This window comes from Salvelinus alpinus, chromosome 29 (genome assembly GCF_045679555.1).
Source record: "Salvelinus alpinus chromosome 29, SLU_Salpinus.1, whole genome shotgun sequence".
NCBI lineage: Eukaryota > Metazoa > Chordata > Actinopteri > Salmoniformes > Salmonidae > Salvelinus > Salvelinus alpinus.
Genome location: NC_092114.1, coordinates 21,695,324 through 21,709,342, shown reverse-complemented (window position 1 = coordinate 21,709,342; position 14,019 = coordinate 21,695,324). Strand labels below are relative to the sequence as shown.

The 14,019-nt window shown below is 45.4% G+C and overlaps 1 protein-coding gene across 3 annotated transcripts in view; it reads left to right on the top strand.

Moving 5' to 3' along the window:
- The window catches only part of vps50 (VPS50 EARP/GARPII complex subunit), a 240,066-nt gene that overhangs the window by 73,180 nt on the left and 152,867 nt on the right, over window positions 1-14,019 (top strand). For all 3 annotated transcript variants that reach the window (XM_071375172.1, XM_071375173.1, XM_071375171.1), the window contains 2 exons: window positions 1,495-1,593; window positions 8,196-8,336. In XM_071375172.1, coding sequence (XP_071231273.1) covers window positions 1,495-1,593; window positions 8,196-8,336 — 240 coding nt within the window. The remainder of the gene's footprint in view (window positions 1-1,494; window positions 1,594-8,195; window positions 8,337-14,019) is intronic.

Below are 14,019 nucleotides of genomic sequence, written 5' to 3'. Positions count from 1 at the left end.
ATGGTCTCCGGTGCTTGTTAGCTGCACATAGGTTTACTAACTATTTCTATTGGTTAAGAACACTGCGATTTATCATACATTTCAAAGGTTGTTTAGTATCAAACATATTAAATATGAACATCACCTTCCTTGTAATTGTTTAAAAGCCTACAGTTAAAAGAGAGACAGTGTTTTGTCTTGACATTGACAGTTTTCTGTTTTTCCTGCTACATATTAACATATTTAAAAAGCCATTCCCACATCCACATTTGGGGAGGTTCATTACCTGGATGCCATGTGAATGTGTGACACCACCACCACAGAAAGCTGTGTGTTGGTCTCTAAACTGATCCGCTGTGTGGCTCTGCTGGTCGAATGGTGGATGGTGGGTACTGTTGGAGAGATGTAATTGGGAGGTGGCCAGTCTGGCGTGAAGCCCTTCCTGCTAGCTTCAGTGAATCTGCAACACGTTTTCTCATCATGCTCTTTAATCCTGCTTTCTCTACCAAAAAGTGCAGGTGTCTATGGAAATGCAATGCTGAAATCTGAATGCAGCAATTTGTATGTTCATGTGCATACATATTCATAATGAAAGTATTTGGTAGGGGAAAAAATACAGTATTTTCATATAAAATTCATAACATTTGTAGAATGTACTGTACTTTGCTTTCTGAAATAAAACTGCCATAGTGTGATATAACTTCGACGCACAATTTCTATGCTTTCCATTCTTAGCCAGAACTACAGTAACTGCATCTTCTGCTGTAAACAAAATGTTGTCTAATTCGACGCCCTCCCTGCCACCCTGTTTAAAAAAAGAAAAACATGTTTTTCTCCCCAATTTCGTGGTATCCAATTGTCTCACCGCTGCAACTCCCGTACGGACTCGGGAGAGGCGAAGGTCGAGAGCCGTGCGTCCTCTGAAACACAACCAAACCAAGCCGCACTGCTTCTTGACACAATGCCCACTTAGTCCGGAAACCAGCCGCACCAATGTGTCGGAGGAAACACCGTACACCTGGCGACCGTGTCAGCGTGCGCTGCGCCCGGGCCCGCCACAGGAGTCGCTAGTGCACGATAGGACAAGTACATCCCTGCCGGCCAAACCTTCCCCTAACCCGGACGGCGCTGGGCCATTTGTGCACCGCTCCATGGGTCTCCTGGTTGCGACAGAGCCTGGACTCAAACCCAGAATCTCGATGCAGTGCCTTAGACCACTGCGCCACTCGGGAGGCCCCCTGCCACTGTATTTCTCTCACGCAGCAGCTCTGTTTAATGTTAATGGTGGTGCTCCTTTGACCTTGGGGAGGCTGAGTGTGTATCTCTCGTCCCCTCCAGCAACCTGGCTCTCCCTTGCTCTATATAGTGAATAGTGTGCCATTTGGCACTCAGACTTTAAAGACAGCAGCCTCAGCCCTCCATTATGGCAGCTGTTGCTAATTCTCTTGGCCCTAGGAGTTGATTCATGACCGTATCCCTCCTCCATCCCCTCCTTCCCCTCTACCCACCCAACAGGAGCAGCTGGATGTGGCCTTGTCTAAAACCTGCAAGCACTTTGACGTCTCCCACTACACCAGAGTTCAGCTGGCGTACACCCTCCTGGAAAAGACCCAGGTGAGAGACCTCTAGCAACAGATCTCTGCTCTGTCGGCTTCCTTACTGATCCTTTTGTCATCCATTCCCCCCCTTTTCTCCCTCTTCCTTCTTTATTGTTCTTGATCTCTCTTTCTCTGTCTTTCTCTCTACCTACCTGTCTGACCTTACGTCTCTCCCTCTGATGTGGTGAGATGATTCATTCCTGGGTTGACGCCCGTTTTGGTATCCCCCTTTCCTCCCCCTTCCCTCTGTTGTGCTCCCTTCTTCTCCCTCCATCTATCTCCTTCTCTCTCCCCCCAGTGTTGATCAGAGGTGATGATTCATACCGGTCTTGTGTCTTTTTACACCGTCTTCTCCCCCCAATACTACCAGCAAATCACAGACACTGGAAAAGATTTCACCACACACACGCTCGAGCGAGATGGGGAAACATCCCCCATTTCCATGGGATTGATTTTGGGATGACGGAAGCACACAATCACGTAGACAGTTTGCGACAAGCTGTCACCATCACAAAGATTGATTGTATTGCTTTGTTCAGGGGACTGTCAGGAGTAAGAGCTGCCACCAAAAAACAACCCGGGAGATGTGGCAGTGTATTGTGGTGTCAAATGATGTCTGTCAGCCTCAGTGTCCATCTGTCGCTGGAGAGTGAGAGAGAGCGCGCTTTGGGTATCTGTGTTTTTTTGTGGATGCTTGTTTTTCTCTGTTGTGTGCGTGCGCTCGTGTGTGTGAACTTTCATTAAAGAGTGGGTTGGTGTGTTATATGGGTGTCTGTATTTTTTTACACGTGTGTGTCAGTGTAAACTCTGTACTGAGATGGATGGTGTGTGAGGGCTGAGATGAGTCAGCTGTTATCAACTGTCAGTTTCTCGCACACACACTCACACCCCACTTCACCGCGAAAATGAGCCAGACATCACCAGAAAAGCTTCCAACGCTTCCTTCCAGGCAAATTCATAACTTTTACTCACAGAGATGTGTGTCTGTGTGAGTGAAGACAAGCACTGCAGATCTCTCTGAATATTCCTGCCTGACAAACTCTGGCAAAGTATCCGGTTTGTCGAACAAATCTATATGTCTAGGCAGGTAGCCTAGTGGTTGAGTGTTGGGCCAGTAACCTAAAGGTCGCTGGTCTGAATCCCCGAGCCGACTAGGTGAACAATCTGTTGATGTTCCCTTGAGAAAGACACTTAACCCTAATTGCTCCTGCAAGTTGCTCTGGGTAAGAGCGTCTGCTAAATGACTAAAATGTCATGTAAATGTCTATCAACTTTTCAGCACAGTGCACTTTTAGTGTAGTAGTAAATGATAGGTGTTAGAGAAGACATAAGCTTTGTTCGAATACCCTTACTAACATACTGTATACTACATACTTGATGAGTATGTACTATTAGTTAATTTTAGTATACTGTAAACAAACGGTATCCTTTCAGTTGAGTGTACTAGCGCGTCGCCTGTCTACCAGAAGTTGATGCTGTTGCTATGCAACTTCTTGCTAGCTTGTTAGCATAACAAATGACTAGTTTAGACATCTTACAACTTCATTAACAATGTCCACTGAGAACGCACAACGATTCAACCACTTAGCTAAGCTAAGAATGACATAAATTATCAAGTCATTAAACGTTGGGTAGTTAGATAAAATATAGCTAGTTAATATACTGGTAATTTCGATGTATTAGTAGCCAACTAATGTTAGGTAGCTAGCTAACATACCGGTACATACAAGCAACTGCTGTAATGATATGCTATGTGGTTTGTAATAACCGGATAACGTAGCTAATATATTGTCAGCCAACATAACGTGTAACATACATTATTTGAAAAGTCATAACTTTTTTATTACATTGCTCAACATTAAATTTGTCATAATTAGTTAGTACAATTAATTGTACTAACATTTTGTATCCACGTTCGTCAGACTCCGGCTGCATATTTTCCGCCCATTTTCTTCAAATCTGAAAATGTTGTGAAGCCACGCCCATTTTTGGAATATATGCATTATGGGCCTTAAAAGCACGGAAATAGTGTCCACTGCTTGTATACTTCGTATTTTGACGAATGTAGTACGACATCCGGGAACTTTCTGCATACTAACTATATCCATACTATGACCAATAAGCATACTACATACTCAATTTACGTCACAAATAGTATAGTTAGAATAAGTATTTTAACACAGCTATAGAGATTGTCTTGTAACAAGTCGTTAGTTTACCTGGTAGACAAACAGGTAAATAACTCTTATGCCCATAACATGACCTGTATATTTCTCCTATTGACGGAGCTACTCGTGTAGGAAACAAAAACATGCTGACGTGACGATTAGCGTATCTGTTTGATTGACATCATCAGCTATGAGACGAGAGTGGCCCTTGGCTCCAGAGACTGCGTCATCAGGAGCTTTTTGGCAGTAGGCTATCCACAGTCACAATGGTTGTGTTCTCCACAATGATAAAAGCCAGCAATGTAGTAGTGAGTGTAGTGCCTGCTCTCAAACTCAAATACCCATTGTTGACTGGCTCAGGGCCTTTTCACTCTTTGTTGGGGCGCATGACACACACACACTACACTCACAATGTTCACTGTATCTATGTAGACAGCACATTGCTGACCTTCAGGCCCTGGTCTAAAGTATAGGGCTCTGCTCAAGAGTAGTGCACTACAAATCAAATTATATTTGTCACATACAGTGGGGAGAACAAGTATTTGATACACTGCCGATTTTGCAGGTTTTCCTACTTACAAAGCATGTAGAGGTCTGTCATTTTTATCATAGGTACACTTCAACTGTGAGAGACGGAATCTAAAACAAAAATCCAGAAAATCACATTGTATGATTTTTAAGTAATTAATTTGCATTTTATTGCATGACATAAGTATTTGATCACCTACCAACCAGTAAGAATTCCGGCTCTCACAGACCTGTTAGTTTTTCTTTAAGAAGCCCTCCTGTTCTCCACTCATTACCTGTATTAACTGCACCTGTTTGAACTCGTTACCTGTATAAAAGACACCTGTCCACACACTCAATCAAACAGACTCCAACCTCTCCACAATGGCCAAGACCAGAGAGCTGTGTAAGGACATCAGGGATAAATTGTAGACCTGTACAAGGCTGGGATGGGCTACAGGACAATAGCCAAGCAGCTTGGTGAGAAGGCAACAACTGTTGGCACAATTATTAGAAAATGGAAGAAGTTCAAGATGACGGTCAATCACCCTCGGTCTGGGGCTCCATGCAAGATCTCACCTCGTGGGGCATCAATGATCATGAGGAATGTGAGGGATCAGCCCAGAACTACACGGCAGGACCTGGTCAATGACCTGAAGAGAGCTGGGACCACAGTCTCAAAGAAAACCATTAGTAACACACTACGCCGTCATCGATTAAAATCCTGCAGCGCACGCAAGGTCCCCCTGCTCAAGCCAGCGCATGTCCAGGCCCGTCTGAAGTTTGCCAATGACCATCTGGATGATCCAGAGGAGGAATGGGAGAAGGTCATGTGGTCTGATGAGACAAAAATAGAGCTTTTTGCTCTAAACTCCACTCGCCGTGTTTGGAGGAATAGAAGGATGAGTACAACCCCAAGAACACCATCCCAACCGTGAAGCATGGAGGTGGAAACATCATTCTTTGGGGATGCTTTTCTGCAAAGGGGACAGGACGACTGCACCGTATTGAGGGGAGGATGGATGGGGCCATGTATCGCGAGATCTTGACCAACAACCTCCTTCCCTCAGTAAGAGCATTGAAGATGGGTCGTGGCTGGGTCTTCCAGCATGACAACGACCCGAAACACACAGCCAGGGAAACTAAGGAGTGGCTCCGTAAGAAGCATCTCAAGGTCCTGGAGTGGCCTAGCCAGTCTCCAGACCTGAACCCAATAGAAAATCTTTGGAGGGAGCCGAAAGTCCGTATTGCCCAGCGACAGCCCCGAAACCTGAAGGATCTGGAGAAGGTCTGTATGGAGGAGTGGGCCAAAATCCCTGCTGCAGTGTGTGCAAACCTGGTCAAGAACTACAGGAAACGTATGATCTCTGTAATTGCAAACTAAGGTTTCTGTACCAAATATTCAGTTCTGCTTTTCTGATGTATCAAATACTTATGTCATGCAATAAAATGCAAATTAATTACTTAAAAATCATACAATGTGATTTTCTGGATTTTTGTTTTAGATTCCGTCTCTCACAGTTGAAGTGTACCTATTATAAAAATGACAGACCTCTACATGCTTTGTAAGTAGGAAAACCTGCAAAATCGGCAGTGTATCAAATACTTGTTCTCCCCACTGTACACATGGTTAGCAGATGTTAATGCGAGTGTAGTGAAATGCTTGTGCTTCTAGTTTGACTGTGCAGTAATATCTAACAAGTAATCTAACAATTCCCCAACAACTACCTAATACACACAAATCTAAAGGGGTGAATGAGAATATGTACATGTAAGTATATGGATGAGCGATGGCCGAGCGGCATAGGCAAGATGGAGTAGATGGTATAAAATACAGTATATACATGTTATATGAGTAATGAAAGATATATAAACATTATTAAAGTGCCATTATTTAGAGTGGCATTGTATAAAGTGACTAGTGATCAATTTATTAAAGTGGCCAGTTATTGGGTCTCAATGTAGGCAGCAGCCTCTCTGAGTTAGTAATTGCTGTTTAGCAGTCTGATGGCCTTGAGATAGAAGCTGTTTTTCAGTCTCTTGGTCCCAGCTTTGATGCACCTGTGCTGACCTCGTCTTCTGGATGGTAGCGGTGTGAACAGGCAGTGGCTCAGGTGGCCTTCCTGTGACATCTGGTGCTGTATGTGTCATGGAGGGCAGGTAGTTTGCCCCAGGTGATGCGTTGTGCAGACCACACCACCCTCTGGAGAGCCTTGGGGTTGAGGGCGGTGCAGTTGCCGTACCAGGCTGTGATACAGCCCGACAGGATGTCATATTCCCAGACCTCTTTCCATGGTTAATTCCGTTGGATCGCACTTTCATTTTTGCGCGAATGCCGCCATCCATCCACGGTTTCTGGTTAGGGTAGGTTTTAATAGTCACAGTGGGTACAACATCTCCAATGCAACTCTTTATAAACGCACTCACCGAGTCAGCGTATATGTCGATGTTGTTCTGATGCTGACCGGAACATATTAAGTCCATGTGATCAAAACAATCTTGAAGCGTGGCTTCTGATTGGTCGGACCAGCATTGAATAGTTGTCGTCACTGTTACATCCTGTTTGAGTTTCTGCCTATAACACGGTAGGAGCAAGATGGCGTCGTGGTCGGATTTGCTGAAGGGAGGGCGGGGGAGGGCTTTGTATGCATCGCGGAAGTTAGAGTAGCAGTGGTCAAGGGTATTGCGCATAGCGCAATCAATATGCTGATAGAATTTAGGTAGCCTTGTTCTCAAATTTGCTTTGTTAAAATCCCCAGCTACAATAAATGCAGCCTCAGGATATATTGTTTCCAGTTTGCATATAGTCCAGTGACGTTCCTTGGTGGCCGTCTTGGTGTCTGCTTGAGGGGGAATGTACACAGCTGTGACTATAACTGACGAGAATTCTCTTGGTAGGTAAAATGGCCGGCATTTGATTGTAAGGAATTCTAGGTTGGGTGAGCAGAAGGACTTGAGTTCCTGTATGTTGTTATGATTACACCATGAGTCGTTAATCATGAAGCATACACCTCCTCCCTTCCTCTTCCCAGAGAGGTGTTTATCTCTGTCGGTGCGATGCATGGAGAAGCCCGGTGGCTGAACCGATCACGACAACTTATCTCGAGAGAGCCATGTTTCAATGTGAAACAGAGAATGTGACAATCTATGATGTCTCACTGGAAGGCAACCCTTGCTCGAATTTCATCAAAATCTGTTCTCTCTGCTAACGCACAGCAAGCGTTAGTATGTACATATTACCTCAATTACCTCAACACCGTTGCACCCTCACATTGACTCTGTACCGGTACCCCATGTATTTTGCCTCGCTATTGTTATTTACTGCTGCTCTTTAATTATTTGTTATTCTTATTTCAAATTTTTGGGGGGTATTTTCTTAACTGCATTGTTGGTTAAGGGCTTCTAAGTAAGCATTTCACTGTAAGGTCTACTACACCTGTTGTATTTGGCGCATGTGACAAATTTGATTTGAAAGACCTGTTATTAGTAGCGCAAGTCACAGCTCAAATGGCTCTTGCAGCACTTCATTTAGAAATGACCTCGTAACTCAAGTAGGCCATTGGCAATGGCTGCATATCAACTGCAATTTCTGTAATCAGAGATTTTTTTTCACAACTGTTAACGTTGATGTCGTGCGGCGCGCTTTATATCCATCGCAAATAATTTGAAAGATGCATATTCCCGCTTACTAACGTAACAGCATTGTTGTGTTAAGTAGGTCTATTTGTAAAAAATGATCCCTTTATGATGATTATTGGAACCTGTTAGTAGTAGTTTTGTGGTAACTGCACTGTGATTTGAATTGTGTAGAGTTTTTTTTTTCTTAACGTTAATGATTGAATTTCGTTAGGCCATGGACATCTCCAACTGCACTTCAAAAGGGTCTTACGACGCTATCCGTCCCTCGTAATAATCTGGGTCCCTGTGTCTCCTCTCTCCATAGACGGCCATGGACCAGCTCCACATGCACTTCACCCAGGCCATCCACAACACTGTGTTCCAGGTGGTTCTGGGATACGTGGAGCTCTGTGCTGGCAACGCCGACACCAAGTTTCAGAAGATGCAGTACAAAGACCTCTGCACGGTAAGGATGCTAGCGAGCTACCTTCTCCTGTCGCCAACCAAGACCTTACCTAGGGTTTGTGTCTTAGCAAGGCCAACCAAGACCTTACCTAGGGTTTGTGTCCGCTTAGCAAGGCCAACCGTGACCTTACCTAGGGTTTGTGTCCGCTTAGCAAGGCCAACCGTGACCTTACCTAGGGTTTGTGTCTTCTTAGCATGGCCAACCTAGGGTTTAAGTGTTATGTTTTGTGTAGGGCCAGGAGTTTTTGATCACCATGTGTCTACCTGGCCAGGCTATGATTGGGGCCAGCGTTTGTCCTGTTCTTGTCCCATTAACACAAAGAAAGGATATCCTCGTTTGACATTCAGGGGGATCAGGACGAAGACGTCTGTCTCTATTATGTAGGTGACCATTAATACTGTATCTTTAATGAGCCATCTGTCTGGTACAATGTCTGGTAAAGTAAAAAAAGACAGCTTTAATCTGTGGTAGAGTACAGACTTGGAGAAGATCTTATAAGCTTGGCTAGATGCCCACTGAGGAATGACTATATATTTAGTTGTTTATTAAAGAGCTTAAAGGATTAGGCCACACCGGTAGAAATCCCTGCTACTCTGTTAACTTGATAAACACTCAGACAGACACACGACTCCCTGAACGCTCATATTGTTCTCTAGCCAAGCAGAAAATGCCCTTCTGTCTTCATGAGAGATGGCACTTATCACTCTATCCTCCTGAATGAGATGGAGAGAGAGAGATGAAGAGAATGAGACTTTCATTTTCTCAGTCCGGGAAGAGGCATTTTCAATCGTAGATCTTTTTCTATGAGATAATTCATCTTATTTAAGTGGACGACGAATGGGCTCTTTTGAAAAGTAGCTCCTGAGTGGCGGTGGTGCTTTTATTGGGCCAAACGCTCCCTCGCTCTCTCTGCACAGACCCAGAGCCTCGGCCGTATCCAGACCCCGCAAATCACATTTGCATGCTCATATAAAGCGCCTGCAATCAGCAGGGCCATGCATCACAATCCTACCGAGTGAGTTGTCTTTTCTTCCTGAGCCTTTTATTACCTGGCTGCTGACACATTTGCGTGGGGGAATCAAACAGAAGAGAAGATGTGCTCAATGGAAGCTGATGCTGTCACTCCCCTCAATGGAAGCGGACGCTGGTACTCCCCACTGTGTCAGTTTTTTTAATACCTTGGCCACTAGATGGCATAGAAGCAGCTGTGGTTTGTATGAGAACTGGGACTCCTATGGGGAGAAGCACCATAAATGTGGGTCGGAGGCAAAGTCAAGGCAGGTTGAAGGCCTAGGGCATTTCTTAATGGTGTTTCTGAGGAGAAAAATATCTAAATATCATTCCCTCCTGTGCCAGAAACCTCCTTCTGGTTCAATGTTCTTTAAAACTATATTCTATCTTCTAATCTACAAGGAGTACAAGTTACACTGCATAGTTTAAATTTGTCTCACAAGTATGGAAACAAAACTTCTAGATGAGTCTCCTAAGTAGAAATAACTTTTCCTCCTCCTGGGTTCTTAATGACTTAATGACAGTTAATAATTTGGTTAACTGTTAGGCCCTATGGGATCTGTAATGTTTAGCAATTCGGGCTAGGAAGGGAGAGAAGATTCTGGGTAGGATTCTGGGTAGGCAGGGAGAGAAGGATTCTGGGTAGGCAGGGAGAGAAGGATTCTGGGTAGGCAGGGAGAGAAGGATTCTGGGTAGGAAGGGAGAGAAGGATTCCGGGTAGGAAGGGAGAAGGAATCCTGGGAAGGAAAGGAGGAGGATTCGGGGAAGGTAGGGAGAGTCATTTCTCCAATGCTCTTATGAACCATAAGATACGAAAGAACCGGAAAGGGCCATGCCTCTCACCTATGTCCCCAATTTGCCTATCTAGCAGTGACTCGCCAGATTAGTCTGAAGTTGGATGCACAGTATGCTGATTATGGGCGATTTCTCAGACGCGCCGACTTTGGATTGATGGGATGTGTCATGTTAGCATATGGCTGCGTGATGGATTGGATGGAGAGCTACAGTATGCGTTAGCTAGCCTCGCGTATGTTCATCACTGAAGCTCGAACCTGATGAAGATGAAGCTCGCAGACAGGCTGTGCCTCTGATGACACATGGAGCCAGATAGGGTGTTCTCTCTCTCTCCATCGCTCCACATTCAGTGACTGGAAACAGCTTTTAAGGAAGATATAATCTTTGTTTAACTTTGGCAGCAGTTCCACTGCTTTAAAAGAAAATGGAAAAAGACTATCCGTGTTCCTTTAAGAACAGGGAAGGACGGAGGAAAGCTGCTTTGAGAAATGTTTTGGTGCTTTCATCTTCTGAGTGTTTCGCGCTCATTCAAGAATAAATAGATCAACCCTTATCTAAACAAGTGTGAGGGTATGAGATAAATGTGTAGTACCTGTGGGTCTTCCAAATGGACAATGACCCTAAGCATACTTCCAAAGTTGCTAAAGGACACATAAATGGCTTAAGGACAACAAAGTCAAGGTTTTGGAGTGGCCATCACAAAGCCCTGACCTCAATCCTATAGAAAATGTGTGGGCAGAACTGGAAAAGCGTGTGTGCGAGCAAGGAGGCCTACAAACCTGACTCAGTTACACTAGCTCTGTCAGGAGGAATTGGGCCAAAATTCACCCAACTTATTGTGGGAAGCTTGTGGAAGGCTACCTGAAATGTTTGACCCAAGTTAAGCAATTTATAGCAATGCTACCAAATACTAATTGAGTGTATGTTAACTTCTGATACTGGGAATGTGATGAAAGAAATTAAAGCTGGAATAAATCATTCTCTCTACTATTATTCTGACATTTCACATTCTTAAAATGAAGTGGTGATCCTAACTGACCTAAGACAGGGAATGTTTACTAGGATTAAATGTCAGGAATTGTGATAAACTGAGTTTAAATATATTTGGCTAAGGTGTATGTAAACTTCAGACTTCAACTGTAGGTTTTTCTCTTTAAAGCTATTTAAGTTTTGTCTTTCTGGGGGGGATTGATGACTGCTAGACATTTAGGTGAGTCTTGTGACCAGTCGTCTTGTACTAAGCCTACAAAACTTCAGAAGAGACAAAAGTTTGGGGACTTTGGGACTCTGGTCTTCCTCACTCCCTTGAGTCCCTCCCCTGTGTGGGTATGTCATAAAATATACACAGGACAGTATGGAAATCGCCATCACTATTGTCCTGAACTTTGAACCAAGTCATGGGATCTGAGGTTTTAAAGTGGCTGGAGTTGGGTCAGTATGTTGGCAGCGGCCGCTAAATGTTAGTGGTGGCTGTTTAACAGTCTGATGGCCTTGAGATAGAAGCTGTTTTTCAGTCTCTCGGTCCCTGCTTTGATGCACCTGTACTGACCTCGCCTTCTGGATGATAGCGGGGTGAACAGGCAGTGGCTTGGGTGGTTGTTGTCCTTGATGATCTTTATGGCCTTCCTGTGACATCGGGTGGTGTAGGTGTCCTGGAGGGCAGGTAGTTTGCCCCTGGTGATGCGTTCTGCAGACCTCACTACCCTCTGGAGAGCCTTACGGTTGTGGGCGGAGCAGTTGCCGTACCAGGCGGTGATACAGCCCGACAGGATGCTCTCGATTGTGCATCTGTAGAAGTTTGTGAGTGCTTTTGGTGACAAGCCGAATTTCTTCAGCCTCCTGAGGTTGAAGAGGCGCTGCTGCGCCTTCTTCACAACGCTGTCTGTGTGGGTGGACCAGTTCAGTTTGTCCGTGATGTGTACACCGAGGAACTTAAAACTTTCCACCTTCTCCACTACTGACCCGTCGATGTGGATAGGGGGGTGCTCCCTCTGCTGTTTCCTGAAGTCCACAATCATCTCCTTTGTTTTGTTGACGTTGAGTATGAGGTTATTTTCCTGACACCACACTCCGAGGGCCCTCACCTCCTCCCTGTAGGCCGTCTCGTCGTTGTTGGTGATCAAGCCTACCACTGTAGTGTCATCCGCAAACTTGATGATTGAGTTGGAGGCGTGCATGGCCACGCAGTCGTGGGTGAACAGGGAGTACAGGAGAGGGCTCAGAACGCACCCTTGTGGGGCCCCAGTGTTGAGGATCAGCGGGGTGGAGATGTTGTTACCTACCCTCACCACCTGGGGGCGGCCCGTCAGGAAGTCCAGGACCCAGTTGCACAGGGCGGGGTCGAGACCCAGGGTCTCGAGCTTGATGACGAGTTTGGAGGGTACTATGGTGTTAAATGCTGAGCTGTAATCGATGAACAGCATTCTCACATGGGTATTCCTCTTGTCCAGATGGGTTAGGGCAGTGTGCAGTGTGGTTGCGATTGTGTCGTCTGTGGACCTATTGGATCGGTAAGCAAATTGGAGTGGGTCTAGGGTGTCCGGTAGGGTGGAGGTGATATGGTCCTTGACTAGTCTCTCAAAGCACTTCATGATGACGGAAGTGAGTGCTACGGGGCGGTAGTCGTTTAGCTCAGTTACCTTAGCTTTCTTGGGAACAGGAACAATGGTGGCCCTCTTGAAGCATGTGGGAACAGCAGACTGGGATAAGGATTGATTGAATATGTCCGTAAACACACCAGCCAGCTGGTCTGCGCATGCTCTGAGGACGCGGCTGGGAATGCCGTCTGGGCCTGCAGCCTTGCGAGGGTTAACACGTTTAAATGTTTTACTCACCTCGGCTGCAGTGAAGGAGAGCCCGCAGGTTTTGGTAGGGGGCCGTGTCAGTGGCACTGTATTGTCCTCAAAGCGGGCAAAAAAGTTGTTTAGCCTGTCTGGGAGCAAGACATCCTGGTCCTCGACGGGGCTGGTTTTCTTTTTGTAATCCGTGATTGACTGTAGACCCTGCCACATACCTCTTGTGTCTGAGCTGTTGAATTTCGACTCGATTTTGTCTCTGTACTGAGACTTAGCCTGTTTGATTGCCTTGCGGAGAGAATAGCTACACTGTTTGTATTCGGTCATGCTTCCGGTCACCTTGCCCTGGTTAAAAGCAGTGGTTCGCGCTTTCAGTTTCACGCGAATGCTGCCGTCAATCCACGGTTTCTGGTTTGGGAATGTTTTTATCGTTGCTGTGGGTACGACATCGTCAATGCACTTCCTAATGAACTCGCTCACCGAATCAGCATATTCGTCAATATTGTTGTTGGACGCGATGCGGAACATATTCCAATCCGCGTGATCGAAGCAGTCTTGAAGCGTGGATTCAGATTGGTCGGACCAGCGTTGAACAGACCTGAGGCCGGGAGCTTGTTGTTTGAGTTTTTGTTTGTAGGCTGGAATCAACAAAATGGAGTCGTGGTCAGCTTTTCCGAAAGGGGGGCGGGGGAGGGCCTTATAAGCGTCGCGGAAATTAGTATAACAATGGTCTAGTGTTTTTCCAGCCCTGGTAGCACAATCGATATGCTGATAGAATTTAGGGAGTTTTGTTTTTAGATTAGCCTTGTTAAAATCCCCAGCTACGATGAATGCAGCCTCAGGGTGTGTGGTTTCCAGTTTACAAAGAGTCAGATAAAGTTCGTTCAGGGCCATCGATGTGTCTGCTTGGGGGGGAATGTATACGGCTGTGATTATGATTGACGAGAATTCCCTTGGTAGATAATGCGGTCGACATTTGATTGTGAGGAGTTCTAGATCAGGTGAACAGAACGACTTGAGTTCTTGTGTGTTGTTATGATGATCACACCACTTCTCGTTAATCATAAGGCATACCCCCCCGC